Below are 17,752 nucleotides of genomic sequence, written 5' to 3'. Positions count from 1 at the left end.
CAAATTCAGCAGGGTCAACTTGAGTCTACGTCTTTGGGCTAGAACTACTGAAAGAGACCATTGGAATAGGGAGGGACTTCAGATTCCTTCAGCTCATAGTAACAGATAAGGAAATGGAGGCCCAGAGTGATGCAACCTACACAAGGCCAAACAGCCAGCTGGTGGGAGAGATGGGACCAGATTCCAGGTCCTCTAGGACTCCCAATTCAGGTCAATTCCTACTGGACCAATAAGGAAAGGCCCATTTATCTTCCTCACCTAGACTGAAAATCACAGCCTCAAGGTTGCAGTGACCTAATGCAACCCACCTTCCAGCCTTGGAAGCACTGTGCTCTGTGCAATATTCTACAAGGGTCAGTCCAGTTTGAAAGGAATGTGAATTCCTGGAAGGTCTGCTCCAAATACTAATGCAGAAGTCACAAACTGGTGGCCCACAGGCCAAACAAGGCCCATTAATATGTTGTCACAGTCTTAAAATAAAACAAACAAAAAAAGGGAATTAGTTATCAATAGTTAACAAAGAATTTACATAAAATTTGGGTTATTGGCTGCTTCTGTAAGTTAAAATCTTAGTATCTGGTAATATCTGACTCCCAGGCCTGCATTTCTGCCTGGGAAGGATCAGCGGGAGCTGGGCAGAGGCTACCACAGCCCCTCCACGACAGCCAAGGGCCAGTCCCCACATTTTCACTATTGTTCTCTTAGATGGGGCCTGTCTCAGTATTCAGATTATTTGCCTGGCCTCTACAGTGTTTGAGTTAAACAGAAAAGGAATTTAGAAACAGGAAGAGAGCTTTTCCTTGTCTTTAAGTTCCCTTAATTATGCTTTCTCTCTTGTTCCATCCCAAACTGGAGAGAATACTTCCTCCTGACTTGACCCAGCCTCCTCAATTCCAAAAGAGAAAAAGAGACCACAGAGAGGGACCCTTTCAGCCAGGCCACCTTACCTCTGGGAAGCTGGCCATATTCACCAAAATTAGCTGTGGCGACTTCATGGAGATCTGGCCAATCTGGTTTAAAGCAAGCTTCCCATTAGCAGTTACCACCGTGATATGATCAAGGGATCCTAAAAGAAAAATGTAGGGTCTTAGAATTCAGAAGGACTTCAGCAGGCCCACATCTAAGTCTCTATCAAATTCAGATTCAACTAATATTTAGGGTCCCTTATTAACATGGTAAGACAGTTCAAGAGGCTTTCATGGGAGCGGCGGTGTCATGTGATGGAAAGAGCTTTGACATGTTGACAGAACTAGGATGGAATTCCTTACCAGCAACCAGGGTGGCCAACTGTCCTGGTCTGCCTGGCCCTGAGCAGTTTTCTGTGACATCGAACTTTGAGAACTAAAAGAAAAGAGTACTGGTCACCTCCCAGTAAGTTGGCCATTTACTAACCATGAAACCTCAGGCAAGTTATTTACCTTCTCTGTAACTTAGTTTCCAACTCAACTAAAAAATGACGACTTTACAGGATTATAGTGAGGATTATAACAAAATATAAGCAAGTGACTATACAATAAACACCAAAAAATAAACATAAAAAAGGTACTGACTAGTCTTTTGAGTTTTTACAACTGGCCCATAACACTGGATCACTATCTCCACTGCACACACAGAGAAGTGGGGAGGTTAAAGGGACCAAGATTACGGAGCTAACAAAAGGAAAACGGAGCAGGAGCCCAGCCCCAACTCAGGTGTGCTTAATTCCAGCTCTAATCAAGCCTCTTTCCCTGATCAGTGTAACTCAAATTTGGCTGTGTATCAGAATCCCCAGGGAGTTTTTTAATTTAGATTTCGAGGCTCCACATCCCACACCCCCAGAGATCCTGATTCCACAGGTGCTTGGGAAGCCTGTGATTTGGTGGGAGCTTGTAAGTTTTTTTATTTAAAGATCACCACATGATTCTGACATGCAGCCAGGTTTGAAACTGTTCCCTTATACCACCTTGATTTTGGCACTTAGATCCCCTTTAGGAAGGGCGGAGGGAGACACCATTACTACTTCACTGTTATCCTGGATCTGATCTCTGTCCACATCTGAACTCTGGAAAACCCCGGGCAAAATTTTCTTGCCAAGAAGGTAAGCATATACTTACAGATGGAAAAATGGCATTATTCAGACTCCCTGATTTCCCATGCAAATGAGAACTAGGAGAAAAATCTTACCATTCATAGTAAGAACCACTCATGGATGGTTCATCCTGATACACAAAGAGTAACAGTGAGAGGAAAGGGTCTTTTGAACAAATTGGGAGTTGTCCTGGCAAACTGTTAGAATAACGCAGCACCATATGATGGCCCAAAGGTCTGATTTGAAACGCAGTACTCAGCTCAATGCCATCACAAGCTAGAAGGCTGTTGACACCACTGGCTTCAATCTGGAAAAGTCCATGATTCTAAAGACCAATGACCTGGGTTCAAATACCAACCCTGCCACTTCCTGACTGTGTGACCCTGGGAAGGTCCTTTCAACCTTTTGGGCGTCTGTTTCCTGATTTCTAAATGGGGCATTAAAATCGTACTTATCTCACAGGGTTGTTATGGGTATTAAATGAAAGAGTTTATGGAAAGCTCTTATAACTGTGTCCTGGCATATACAAGGGCCCAATAAATGCTAACTATTATTATTACTTCTCAATTTTCTCCTGTATTTTAACCAAACTAACCTACTTATAATTTTCTAATACAGCCCGTCCTCTCTTGCGTCAGGACCCTTAGCATATATTTTTCCTTCTACTGAGGATGCCCTTCTCTGCTCAGATAACTCCTGCTCACTCTTTAACACTCAGCTATGATGGCATCTAATCTCAAAAATCCTGTCTGAACTCCTAGGCTGGATTATAAACCCCTTTAGGAGCTCCCGAGGATCCTGTGCACACTCTTATAATAATGATAACCATTATTTACTGAATACTTCCTATGGCAGGATGCAGTGCTAAATGCTTTCTATACTGGATTTACTTTCATTATCACAATAACCCCATGAGACAGTTCCACTATTTTACAGATGCAGAAACTGAGACATAGAGAATAACCTGTCCAAGGTCACAAGAGCTCTTAATAATGGAGCCTGAAATCAAAACCCAGGTCTGATCAACTCCAAAGCCAGGGTCTTGACTGCTCTGCTTTGCTATATGGTTTTACACACATTGGTTTACTTGTCTGTCCCTTCATATTAGGATCTAGGCTATTGGAAGGTGGAAACAATATCTTTCCTCTCTATCTATTGCACCTGTAATCAGCACAGAATACGTGCTCACTAATGCTGTGATGAATAAATAAATGAATGGATGGATGGATGGATGGATGAGAGAGGGCAAGAATGAACAAATGAATAAACTTGTATTTTAGACGACTATTAAAGCACTCAACTATCTTGGAGATAGGAACTGCTGATAGATAGACAGGGGTGTAAGAGGAAAAGTGCCCGCTGGTTCAGACAGTAATGAAAGATGATATGGAAGGATCTGGCAAAAAAAAAGACTGGCTAAGTTCAGCCTGCTTCACCCAGTCTCTTCATGGCCCCAAGTTCTACACAGAACACTGCACAAACATAACCCTGAAGAGAAAGAAGCAAAGAGGAAATACCAACGGGAGGCCTTTTGAAAATGGATCTAAATTCAGCCTTCCTGACTTGCCATTAGATCCTTTGCCACAGAAGTCCCAACATGGGCTTTTCAGTATGCAACTGCGGTGGTTACCATTCCCTAAATCCGTATCGACATAATGCATCAAATCCTTTTCCCTCAATCTGTCCCCAGCGAGAATCTCCCTCAGCCTCATTCTGCCCCTCATTTTTGCAGAGGTTAACATTTAACAAATTACACTCCCAACCTCCTTCCAGGCCCATCATCTTTTTAAGTTCAACAAGAGCGGAGCTTGCTGGCTAATTTTAAGTATCACATTTCTCCCTGAGCTCCTCTCAAACTGCTCTCTGGTTTCGGCTGCAGAATGTTAACAGGCCAGAAAGCACAGGGGAGACAAAGCACTTTATCAGCTTCATACCTAAAATAATAAGCAAGTTTAAAATAAACAGTTGGGAGAGATTGAATGGCACGCTCTACTGTCAGCAAAGGCAGAAATGCCCCAGTCCAGGGTTGACCAATGACAGAATGGTCTTCTGGTTTCACACTGGATCTCGTCTCTGAACTGTGTGTGTTTCTGCTGGTGTTTATAAATGGAGGTGTGTATTTTTCCTTTCGTTTTCTTAGGAACAAGTTTATGAAATATTTTCTAGTTTCCTTATGAACTATCCTAACCAAGATGTGAGTAGGAGCAGCCCAAGCTCCCATAGATACTTTGAGACACCATCCCAGGCTTGACTCCAGAATGATGACAATTTCCAAAAGGCCAATTTAACAGCAGTTGGATTTTTCCTGCCTGCCTGCACCATTAGCTGACAACTCACTTCTTCCATCACATCTGCAAACAGTTCTCCTAGAGAGTTCTGACATTTCCCGCTTAGAAAAGCCACTTTCAGGAAGTTATTAACCCAAACGGAATCTCCCTGGTCGAGCTCGGGGGTAAAGAGATGCCTCAGGTGGGCAGGTTTGCAGCAAGTTGGTTCTTAGCAAGTGATCAGAATGGCCAAACAGGACAAGCTGGAAAAATCAGACCGAAGATGTCAGCTACTGTGAGTGTTCATAGTACAGTCATTAAAAAACCTCCCATTTTTTGAGAGTATAATTCCATAAGAGCAAAGACCATGCCTATTTTTGTTCACCTTTGTGTGCCAGCACAATGCCTAGTTCATAGAAGACAAATATTTGCTACATGGACAAATGTAGTTTTAAGTATGTGTCAGGCACTGTGCTAGGACTGTTACACATGTTACCTCATTTATTTTCATACCCATCCCAAAGCCATAAGGTAGGAATTAGACAAGAAAACTGAAGACCAGAGAAGTAAAGTAACTGCCCATGGTCACCAATTAGTAAGTGACAAGACTGGAACTATAACCTAGCTCTACCAACGCAGTGCGCTTTCCACGAAGCCCCTTTCCAAAGTACTGATTCAGTCACTAACCTGGTGAGGTCCTTATATTGACAGTCTTATTGAAATTATCCTTGAGTGCTTCTATTACAGACTTCATTTCTTCATCCACATCTTTCAGGCTGATTATATCCTCAACCAAGGCAGTGTTAAGATTCATTCTGGTTTGGGACTGTCCTTTCCCTTTGGCTAGAAAGTCAACATGCAATGATTAAAAGAACAGCAGCATAATTAGAGACAATAGACAATTAGTTAAGAAGTGCCTACTAGAAGTGCATGTGCAGGGCAAAATGCCAAGTGCTGGAAAATTACAGAACAACATCACTACCCTAAGAAAGAGCCTACATTTACTGCCTTGCATTGTGCAAAACACTTTCTCAGATATTAGTGAAGGCACAGGTTTTATAATGAGACATCCCAGGTGAAAATCTGCGCTATAATGAATACTACTTTTATGAACCTGAGCAAGTTACTCTACTTTTCTGACACCAGGTTCCTTACCTGTAAAACAGGAATAATAACATCTATATTGTCAGGCTGCTACAAGGATACAAATGAAGTAATTCAAATGCCTAAAGGAGCAGTAGCCACATGGCAGACACATCATTAGTGAATTCCTTATTTTTCAGAAAAATAAACAGAAGATGAGAAAGGTAAAGTGACTTGCCTAATGTCACAAGGTCATGAAAGAGTAAAGCCAAGGTTTGGTCCCAGGTCTGCCTAATTTTAAACCAATGAACTTTCCATTAGACTGTCTCCACAAAATGTAATTGGAGATACAGAAAATAAATTAATTCATTTAAAAATGAATACCAAGACAAGGACAGGCAAAATTTCTGATGACTGATACAGACAAAAGGAACAAAAGTAGATTAGCAACATTAAACACCACCAGCGGTAGTGACAATGGCTTATATTTTAGAAAACTAACAATTGGGGAACTGAATAAAATTCTATTTTATATCTAAACCATCACAGCAACTTCTCATATATATCTATAATGTGTATATGCATAGGTCACTCCCGTGAGTAACATATTCTTGCATTTCTTTTTGGAGGCTGTGGAAAGGAAAAGAAAAAGAAAAATACTTAAGTAATATTATCCTACACTTGTTTATTCATTAAATGTTTACCAGACATGTATTGAGGTCACTTACAACAACTTTTACTGAAGACCTACAGTGAGCTAGGTCCTTTGCTATCTGTATATCATATTTTAATTTGCAATGCAATTTTGAGTATATTCTTCCATTAGATATTCAAAGCAGCTCTGTGAGGTACGAAGAACATGGATTATTATTGTCCCCATTGTACAGATGGGGAATCTGAGGCACAAGCTATTCAAATGTTTTGCCCAAAGTAACCAACCAATAAGCAGCAGAGTGATTTTTATTTGAACATTTATTTGCTTGTGTCACAATCTTGCATGAAACCTCACTGCTCTTAAGTTAACAGGCTAATGGCTTAGACTTTTCAGAACTGATGAAAGAGTTGAATCTTCAGATTTAGAAACATGAGTTCCAAACAGGGTAATAAAAGTAAATTCACACTTAGACATCTTGTGAATGCAGAAAACCAAGGACAAAAAGATTGTGAAAATAGTCAAAGAGAAAAGACAAATTATCCATAAGGATCAAAATTTAGAAAAACAGTGACAATAGAAGCTAAAAATAATTTCCAAGAGCAAGAATTGAAGCTAGAAACAATGGAAATAATATCTTCAACTTTAGTTTTAAGGCAAGTATGTGTGTTAAAAAATTTAAGTCATGCCCATTGATATCAGAATGGATAAACATTATTTATGAATGAAATACTATACAACCATAAGAAAATATCTACAACTACACAGAAAAACTTAAATGAATCTCACAAACATAAACTTAAGCAAAGAGGCTAGACACAAGAATCCATGCTGTACAGTGCAAAATCCAGGTACAAGAACATATACTAAACAGTGTAATAAACAAAACTAATTCATGCCATTAGAAGTTAGTTTAACAGTTACCTACAAGAGGTAGAGGGTAGCAAGTGACTAGAAGGGAGCATAAGGGAGACTTTGATGTGCTGGGAATGTTCTGGGTTTTTTTATCTGGGTGCTGATTATGTAAGTGGTTTCAGTTTGTGAAAATTATCAAGCCGTTTTCTTACAATACCTATGCTTTTTCAAAAAAAACTGTAGTGTAATTGATTTATAACATTGTGTTAGTTTCAGGTGTATGCTGCACTTTTCTATAGGTGCTTTTTTATTTTAATAAAAGGATAAAAAAAGAAATTAAAACATTTCCTTCCTTCCAAGGAAGCAGAGATGAACAAAGAGGACTAAACAAAATTGATTAATCCAACAGAAAGGAGAAAAGAAGAAAAAGAAACAAAGAAAACCTCAATAAAGAGAAAGTACAAAATAACAGAAATACAAATACTTGGTAATCACAATAAATATAAACAGACCAAAAGGAACAGTTAAAAGCTACAGATTTTCTGTAAGATTTTTTAAAATCTAGTCATACACATATATACAAGAGGTTTTATAAAAACATAAGATTACAGAAAGTTTAATGTATAGGAATGAGAAAATTATAACCCTTGGAAATATTAACCAAAAGGCTGGTGTAGCTACATTAGTATAAGAAAAATAGATTTTATGACATATTGCATCATTAGAAATGAGGACCACTTCATAATGATAACAAAAACAATTCACCAGAAAGATAAAACAATTCTGAGCTTAAATATACTCAAGAATATAAAGCCTCAGAATTGAAAGAAAAAACTGATGAATCTACAATCATACTAGGAAATTTTAATATATCTTTCTTGGTAACTGATAAATTGAGTAAATTAAAAAACCAAAATTTGATCAACACAATTAATCAACTTGATCTAATGACTATACATAGAACCATACACCTAAGAATAAGAGAACACACATTCTTCTCAAGTACATCGGACCTTTAGACAGAATGACCATGTTCTATCCCACAAAGCAAATCTCATCAAATCTCAAAGAATATCATGTACCATACTATACCACACAGACCACATTTTCTGACCACATTGGGTTTAAGCTAACTCACCAAAAGACATTATGTTTGAAAATTTTCAAACACTTCAAAACAACTCATGGACTAAAGAAAAATGAATAATGGAAAATTTTAAATGTTTAAAATGACAGTAAAAATACTATTTATCAAAAACTTGTAAGAACCACCTGAAGTTGTATTTAGAAATGTATAGCCTTAAAGGCTTATAAGAAAATAACAAAAGTCAAAAATTAATGAACTGCCCAGCTCAAAGGATAGAAAAAGAACAATGACATGGGAGAAAGTAAACAATATAGAACAGAAGCCAATAAAAATCGAGAGGTCAACAAAATTAAAAGCTCTGCTTTTAAAAGCTTATAAAATTGACAAACTTCTATCAAGAATAATTGATTAAAAAAGGGAAGTAGACACAAATAAATAATATTAAAAAGAAAAGGGGGATACAATTATCAAAACAGTAGAGATTTTAATAATCTTAAGAGACTATTACAGAAAACTTTGCCAAGAACTTTGAAAACTTGGGAAAAAATGAAAACTCTACTATGAACATGAAATTCACTAAAACTAAGTCAAGAAAAAAGAAAATGTAAGCAGCCTTATAGTCATTAAAGAAGTTGAATCTATGATTTAAATTCTACACACGCACATACACACGCACACACACAATACCAGGTCTAGATGACTTTACAGGTAAATTCTATCAGTTGTGCAAGTAATTGATAACCCTGATCTTATACCTACCATCCCATTAAGAGAGAAAAAGAGAGAGAGGGGAACTCCCCAACTCAGTATGAGACTAATAATAGTCTTGATACCAAAACCAGGCAAGGATAATACTAGAAAGTTATGCTCATCAATATCCGAAAGTTATATTAAGAGTAATCTCACCTGCAAATATAGACTTAAAACCCCTAAATTAATATTAGCAAACCAAGTCCAATGTATGTATATACAGATTATGTATCAAGTAATATATATACAGATTACACATTAAGAGCAAGTAGGGCTTATACCAAGAATTGCAAAAGTGATTTAACATCAGAAAAAGGTATTGATGTTGAGTCACATGAACAGATTAAAAGATTTTTAAAAATATGATCATCTCAATAAATGCAGTAAGAGCACTGACAAAACAAAAACTCAGCAAAACAGGAATAGAAGATACTTGCTTAAAAGAAAGACTACCGAAAAATAAAGCAAATACAACTCTTGATGTTAACATAGAAGAAATGTTCACCATAAAGTCAGGAATAAAACAAGCATGCTGGGTACCAACAATCACATTTATTCAAATTATATTAGAGTTCCTAGCTAATATAGTTGAAAGAAAGGAGGAAGGAAAGGGGAGGGGGGAGGAAGGAAAGAGGAAGGGGGAGGAAGGAAGGAAAAAAGAAGTAAAAGGTATACGTCATATGGGTCGGAAAGGGAAAAAAAATGAAGCTATCGTTATATACAGGTATTTTAATTATCTACCTAGAAAATTCAAAAGAATGTACGAACAACAGATCTAATAAAAGAGTTCAGCAAGGTTTCAAGGTATAAGATCACTGTATAATAATCAAAAGTATGCCTATTCACCAGCAACTAAATAGAACCCAGTCTGTAAAAAGATATAAGCTTAAAACAATAAGTCTTCCATAAAATAATACAGAATATACTTATGACCTTAAGGTAGGGAAAATTTTCTTAAATGGAAAAAAAAGCACTATCCACAAAGGAAAAGATTGCTAAATTGGACTACATTAAAACTAAGAACTTCTGTACACCAGAAATTAACACAACATTGTAAACTGACTATAATTTAAAAAATTAAAAAATAAAAACTTCTGTTCATCAAAAAACACCACGAAAAGAATGAAAGGCAATTATTACCAGCAATACATATATATGACAGAAGTTTTACCTTTAGAATTCTACTAATCAAATTTTTTAATGGGCAAAAGACTGGAAAGAGGATATCCAAATAGCCAACAAACGAATGAAAAGGTGTTCATCATTACTATTCATCAAGGAAATACAAATTAAAACCACAACTAGATATGTATATGTTAAAACTACACCCATGAGAATGGCTAGAATTAAAAAGGCCGACTATACCAAGTGTTCACAAGTACGTGGAGCAAATAGGAAGCTACAACACTCTCGGGAGGAGTATGACCTAGCATAACCACTTTGGAGAATTGTACGTACTGACACTGAATACATGGATAATCGAAGGCTCAGCAATCTCTCCTCTTGGTGTACGCCCAAGAGAAAGGCATACATATGGGCACCAAAATGCATATACAAGAAGGTTCACGGCAGCATTATTTATTTTAGCTCAAAACTGGAAGCAACTCAAATATCCATCAACTCTAGAAAGCATACATAAATCGTGTGCATTCACTGGAAAACTACAAAGAGATAAAAATGCACCAACAACTACCACAGGCAACAACATGGACAAATCTTGCATATAGATTGTTGTCAAAAGAAGCCAGGCACTAAAGAATCCATACTGAGTTCAAAAAAGGCAAAGCTAATCGATGGCATGAAAGTCAAGATAGGGGTTTGTCTTTTGAAGAGTTAATAACTGAAAGGGACATGAGGGAAGCTTCCAGAGTACATGTGATGCTCTATATCTTAACCTGGGTGATGGTTACATGGTTGCATTTACTTTGTGAAAATTCACTGAGCCATACATTTACAATTTATGTATGCACTTTTCTGTATATATAATTCAAAAAGTTACTTTAAGACTGTATCATATACAAAAGTGCTAAAAATGATGATAGCCCAGATATAAACCTGATTAAAGAATGGTGCAAGATCTTTATGGAGAAAACTTGACAATATGATTATAAATTTTACAAAGAAAAGCGAAAGGCTAAGAAGAAAAGGAAAAAGCTAGTGTGTGGTGAGGGGAAAGATTTGTACCACTGGAGTCAGGACTTTATGACAGTGATTCAGGCATTAAGAAATTCAGTGCAGGGAGAGATGAGCAGTTCAACACATCAAGAGCTCAGAAATATACCACACATAGAAAGACACCTGACATATGACAGAGGAGGCATTACAAATCTGGGAGTAAAGAAGGGCTATTCAATAGTGAGGCTGACACACTTATTAACCATATAAAAAAGAAATAAAATTAGATTCCCTATCTCACATCATAATCAGAAATAAATTCCACACGGATTAAAAACACAAATACAAAAAGTAAAAACCCGTAAAATATTTAGAAGAAAATACAGAAGAATAGCTTTATGACTTTCAGATAGATAAGGGTTTGTTAAATAAGACATAAAAAGCACAAATGATAAAGGAAAGAACTGAAAAATATGACCGTTGAAACTTACGTTCGATGAAGGAACCATAAAGTAAAAAAGGCAAAGTAGGTACTTGTCATGCATACAATCAACAAAGGATTAGCATTCCTAATACAGAAAAAAATCCAATTAATCCAAAGAAAAAGGTCAAATAACCAACTTTTTAAGGAGGCAGTCCAAGAAGACAAAAACTGAAGAGCTAATTAAATGTGAAAAGATGCTGCCATGCACCGTAGCTAGCATCTAGTGCCCTACAGGACTGCAAGGCTGTGGGCACCAGGAGCCCCCAGATTCCAGTTCTGCTGCTAACTGGATATGGTCATGGGCAAACGTCTTACATATGTACCTCAGGTTTCTCATTTGCAAAATGGTTAGATCTGTGCTTCACTAGATAATTATCAAGAATTTCTTTACTGGATAATTATAATCCATTCAATGGATAATTTTAAGGATCAAATTAACTTATTAAATGTATGTGAATTTAAAAAATATATATAATGCAACACACAGATCAAAAGTTATTGCTACTACCACTAATAACTGAATGTAAGTCTTCTATGCATTAATGCTCTTGCAGTAACTTGGTAATTTTCCTATGAACAGAAGAGGGAAGGTCTGAATGAAACCATAAAAAGAAAAGCAGTGGAAAAAATATTCAGCAGCATATTCCTAGCACCATCTTTAGGAGTGGACTCCCTGACTTACCACCGCAAATAGCACGTCTACTTGACAATGTTTTGTCATTCATTCATTCTTTCAACAACATTTTTTGATATATACTAAGTGTCAGTTCCTATTAGCTGCTAAACAAGAAATAGATTCTATCCTCACAAGGTCCAGTATGGAAGACATAACAAACAATAATCAATCCTCCAGTTAATTAATTAATGAGTGCTGTGCTAAGTACATCAAAGGTAAAATAACAGTGCACACGAGTGCATGTAACGAGGGACCTGATCCAGTCTAAGAGGCCAGGGAAGGCTTCACTGAGGAAGCAATATTTAAGCTGAGAACTGAGGTATATCAAAGTCTCGTTCTTGGATGACACAAGCCATTAAGATCATCCATCTAAATCCCCAGCTCTAATACCTCCTACCCAACAACCTGCTCGTTTTAATTTTACTTCCAACACAGATCTTCCAAGAAGGAGAAAAGATGTTAATCCCTGCTACGAGTATTCTGGTTTACTTGGCACCTACACCTCTAATTCTAAATCTAAAAGAAATTAGGCATTTTCAGGGCCATGGTAACATATGAAGCAGCATGACTCCAAAAATGCCTAATTTCTTTTAGATTTAAAACAAGAGGTATAATAGATTGATACCATCTCTGTCACATGACCTTTTCACCTAATCAGCTGAACCATCTGAGACATCATTTCTTCATGTGGCAAGGGGAGAAATTCAGAACATTGCTGAGATTCCTTCCAGCTAGGATATTCAAGGACTAAACAAGACAGGAGTGAGGAGGTCATATGGTCTCTACCTTTGGCTTTCTTGGTAGCAAAATGACGGGCTGGTACAGCTGGATGGGCCACGTATTGCGCGTGGTCATTTCGTCTTCCACTCATGGTCTTCATCGTAACTTCTGAAACAGGTCTGGTCAAGGCTGCAAGGGAATTGCAAAAGGCAGGGTGGACCAAGCGGAAGCACCTTAAACCCAAGGCCATGACTGAAGACAATCCTTATGAACATCCACTAAAAAGAATAAGACAAAAAGACACTGTAAGTAAAACAGACTCTACTACAACTTCAGACATTAATCTGTGCCAGTTAGCAAGCAAATCCTATCAATCAGTTTTGAGCTACGTGATAGGCAATTTAAATACATTATCTCTAATCCTCCTCCCAACAGCTGTACAAGGAAATAGGATTAGCTTCATTTTATAGGAGGAAGAAACTGAGGTTCACAGAGAATTAAGTAACTTGTTCACAGTCTACGGGACTCCAAATTGCCATGGTCTTTCCACTACACCAAATGCCTCTGAGTACACAGGGAATAGAGTTAAATAAATGCGCAGCAGCCTAAATCCTTAATGATGGCAATTAAACCTCTATAGGAGAAAAGGCCCAAAATCTTGATAAAGTTACACTATAAAGAGGAAGGGCAGAGCACTGGAAGAGGACTTTAAACTAAATAAAATCATTTCAACAGGCATAAAATGACTGGAAAATTCACATGACAGCATTTAATTAAAATTTTCTTTGGTTCCTTATGCACTGATTACCAATTAGAATGCACTTTAATGTGAGTCTGAAGCATGGTTGAGGTTTGAGGTCTGCCATGTTATAGAACGAAAGCTCTGGAAAATGCCACCCCCCTTGGTGTTAACACAAGTTACACATTATACTTCTCAGGTCTCTGACCATGGAAAGACGCTGGAGCCTACAGCTACCTCTGGGACAGAACACAGCTCCAGCTAACTGGCAAATGCAGCATTAATGGCTTCTGCCAGGAATCTGGCCATTATTACTCAGCTAAAAATTAGGAACAGTTAGCTTCAAATACCTGGAAGCTACCATCTTTGAAAAACAGTCCCATACCTCATTTAAAAAATCCCATCCTGAAATTCTGATGCAGTCTAACATCAGTATATAACAGTAACTGAATAAGAGCATGGGTTTTGCAGCCACAAGACTTAGACTCTAATCCCATCTCTACCAGTGACTAAATGCCCCTGAACATCTCTGCACCTTGATTTCCTCAAACTGTAAAATGAAGATAATTATAGTTATTTCTTAGGGTTGGGAATAACAAATGATTTAATGTAAGTAAAACACTGGGCACAGTGTCTAGTAGGCAGCAGGAGCAAACCTTCCCCAAAAAAGAATATCTATTGATAGCTAGCACCTTTCCTTTCAAAGATTTCCATGCCAGGGTCAGACACAATAAAGACATTTTGCATGTCATTCATTACTAACGTACAAGGAAGCCTGGAGCACTGGATCTGGATAAAAATTTCAACTTTGGGCAATTTATTCCACGTTCGGGGGCATCACTTAACTCATTTTCAAAATGAGAAAAATAATTGTGTTCTTAAAATAAAATGAGATAGTGAATGCATGTAAAAACTTAGCACAGTGCCAGGAATATAGTACCTGCTTAATAAAGCTGGCTATCATTACTACCTTTTTTTTTTTTTTAAGAAAAGCAAATGAGTTGCACAAAGGCAAATGACTTTTCCTGATGGAATTTTTAATAGCAAGAGAGGCTAGCTGTCAGTGATCAGTGTATGAAGTCAGTAAAAACAGAGCTACATTTAAAAATGGCAGCAATTTTTTCCTCTTCTTTAATTATTATCAATAGCTACTATCCATGGAGGCAGGTTTGGGCTGTTTGCTTTATGCATATGATTCATTTAATCCTCTCAACAATGCCACAAAGAAAGTACAATAATCTCCTTTTTATAGATATAGAAGCTGAGGCCTAAAGAGACTGTCACTGGCCAAGGGAATGGAGCTAATGGCTCTGCCCTATAGCAGCAAAACTGTTCACTGAAATCTGCCTCTGAAGTTTCTATATATAGGTTTTTGCCTAATATAGCCAATGCCTAACCCATACTTATGTCCAAATATGGCTGTATAATAAATAATGTGCTTTTTTTATTTTTAATCTACAGGGTCTCTTTCTGGTTGTCCCATTTAAGACAGGTTTCCTGGTGTTCCTGTTGCAGGTCATACTACTAATCCACAAAGCAACAGGAAATCAAAGTGGGTTAGAAATAAACAACCTTTGACAGAAAACGCAACCCAAAAGCAGACCCAGTACACGTGACCCGGAAGACAACTCTATAAATAAACCACATTGCTGAAATGCTTTAAGGCGTAGATTTTAATTGCACAGAAATCAGGAAACTTCAAAGTGTAAGTTCAATAAAGGCAGCCCCTTGGACCCTTTACCTTAAGAACACGCATACTAACACTCAGTTCAGCACAGAAGGTTGAGGAAAGGAACTGTTATGTTACAAGAGCCCAAGTATTATACAACAAAACTAACCTACATTCAGAAAAAATGTGGCAGGAATTATCTGGGCTTTGGATGCAGTCTTGAACTGGAATCTCAGTTCGCCTACTTATTAGTTATGTGATCTTGGGTAGATCATCTGCTTCTCTGAGCTAGTTTCCATTGCATCTTTTATCATGTTGATATTAACAACTCTTTAAAAAGGTAATTATAACAATAACAATGGATCAATAGCTAGTAATTATATAGTGATAACTATGTGTCAGAAACAATTCTAAGTACTGTATTACATACGGTAGCTCATTTTTACCTCATGATAACCCTAAGAGATAAGTAAATTATTATACCCATTTTATGGATAAAGAAAAAGAGGTACAGATAAATAATTTGCCCCAGATTTTATCTCAGGCAATTTCATTCCAGAGTCTGTGCTCTTAACCACTATTCTATACTGTGTACATAAAACAGTACAATTACTGGCATTATTATTCAAACTGTTGAAATGGTTTAAAAACTACTTGAAGCACATATTCTCTACTCAAAGTTGAGGTTCTCAAAAGTTGAATTTTCCTGTTTTTCATAAAATTTCATAATTTTATAAAGAATCAGATGAGGAACACAAAGTCTTGGCTTATTCGCTGTCCCAGCAACCCCTACCAATCCAGTTGCATATTAGCTTATAATACGCACATTTTTATATACGTGGGTGTGCACATACAAGCCTTTGTTGTATATATAATACTTTCACATGGATTACCTTATTCCCACAATAACCAGGATTGTGATTACCACACACATTTTACAAAAAAGCAAGCCAATCTTTCGTTTCCTTGAAAACTCTTCCTGTTCCAGAGCCTTCAAACATACTATTGAATCTGCTTGAAATGATCATCCCCCACTTCTTGAATAAATTATGTCACATCTTTCTTTCAGATTTCAGCTTAAGCATCACTTCCTCAGAGGATGCCTTCCTTGGCTGTTTCACTTAGTGCAAGAGGTCAAATGTCCTATCGCCCACTGTCACAATATCCTGTACTATTTCAAGGCACTTACTTTAACAATATCAATTAACTTTTGTGTAGTTATTTGATCATTGTCTAATGCCCTCCATAAGACTATCAGCACTACAAGGACTAACCTATGGTTGTCTTGTTCACAGCTGTATTCCCAGTCCCTAGCATAATCCTGAACATAGGAGACATTGAATAAATGTGATGAATACATGAGTTAAAGTCTAGAAAGATTAAGTCTTTCCACAAGGTCACAATGCTGGCACCAGAACTGAAATCTAAGCTTCAGACAGAAGGTCCTGGGCTCTACTTCCCAACACTACTTCCATTATCTCCTGGTTTGCTGTATTTTCACTTAGAGATAACAGGGCAAGTTCTTCTCTAAATTCAGTGCCATGTGAAGGCATTTACAGTATCTAACTATCTGCAGGACCACTTCCCTGGCACAGCCTAAGGATGAGACACTTTAACAGGTGGAGAACGGGTTTCTGCCTAAGAGCTAGGAGGTCTGGATTCCAATGCTCCTTCTCTCATCACTCCTTGCCAACCATCCTTTTCAGTTTCATAACTACCTTTATAGATTCCTAACTACCCTGTATTCAAAAAGCATCTGTGGAAACTCTGCCACTGACTTGAGACTTGTAGCAAGTCATTTCTTCATAGTCTTGTTTCCTCAACTGTAAAAGGTCAGACCAGGTTTTCACTCTTTCCAAGTATAAAGCTCTCCAAGATTCTGAGAATGCAATAGAGCACGGTGAAAGGAAAAAGGTATCAAACTTACAGAAGGCCTGGGAAAGAGCACTTTGTAGGTATGTGACCTTAGATAGGTCAAACTCTCTGGGCCTCAGTCTCTTCTGTAGTTGACAATACTATTTGTCAGAGTTACCAGGAAGACCGAATGAGACAGGGGCTGCAGAAGCACTCTGTAAACAGAGAGGGGCTATTGAAATGACAACAGAGTAATGGCTAAAAGTTGAAGCTTTGGAATTTGAGCGCCATCATTCACGAGCCGCGTGACCCTGATGAAGTTATTTCTCCGAGCTTCCGGGGATAAAAATACCTACTCCCATGGCATCGTTCCGAAGATTAAATGTTCCTGCCAGGCAGCGGGCTACTAAACAGCAGCTACTATTTGACAAGCCCCGCCTCCCATCCTGGAAGTTCCTAGCTGAAGCGATGAGCCCCGCCCCCACCCCGTGAGACTCGCTCTGATCCACAGGCCCCGCCCCCAGCCATAAAGGTCAAGCCGGATTTGAACGGAACGCATCGGGGACAGTGTTCAAACCCTCTAAAATCCCCTAGAGGTCCCTGAATAGAGGTCTCTGGCACCCGGACCCCGCGCGCGCCTCGAGGCTCTGCCGAGGCCACTCACCAGCTAGCTCCCAGGGTACTAGCAAAAGACTCGCGAGACGGCGGCGGCGCGGGCGGCGTGACGTCACGG

The 17,752-nt window shown here is 38.0% G+C and overlaps 1 protein-coding gene across 2 annotated transcripts in view; it reads right to left on the bottom strand.

Moving 5' to 3' along the window:
* The window catches only part of MRRF (mitochondrial ribosome recycling factor), a 56,455-nt gene extending 38,714 nt beyond the window's left edge, over positions 1-17,741 (bottom strand). The window contains exons 1-5 of one of the 2 annotated variants that reach the window (XM_064490497.1): positions 17,684-17,701; positions 17,093-17,234; positions 12,824-13,035; positions 5,023-5,178; positions 948-1,066 (exon numbers count right to left, since the gene is read on the bottom strand). In XM_064490497.1, coding sequence (XP_064346567.1) covers positions 948-1,066; positions 5,023-5,178; positions 12,824-13,007 — 459 coding nt within the window. In that variant the 5' untranslated portion in view covers positions 13,008-13,035; positions 17,093-17,234; positions 17,684-17,701. Of the gene's footprint in view, positions 1-947; positions 1,067-5,022; positions 5,179-12,823; positions 13,036-17,092; positions 17,235-17,683 lie in introns of both variants that reach the window. The other variant, XM_010998004.3, reaches the window with a different exon arrangement.
* Positions 17,742-17,752: the final 11 nt, after the last annotated feature.

Source organism: Camelus dromedarius, chromosome 10 (genome assembly GCF_036321535.1).
Source record: "Camelus dromedarius isolate mCamDro1 chromosome 10, mCamDro1.pat, whole genome shotgun sequence".
NCBI lineage: Eukaryota > Metazoa > Chordata > Mammalia > Artiodactyla > Camelidae > Camelus > Camelus dromedarius.
This window is presented reverse-complemented; position numbering and strand designations above follow the sequence as displayed.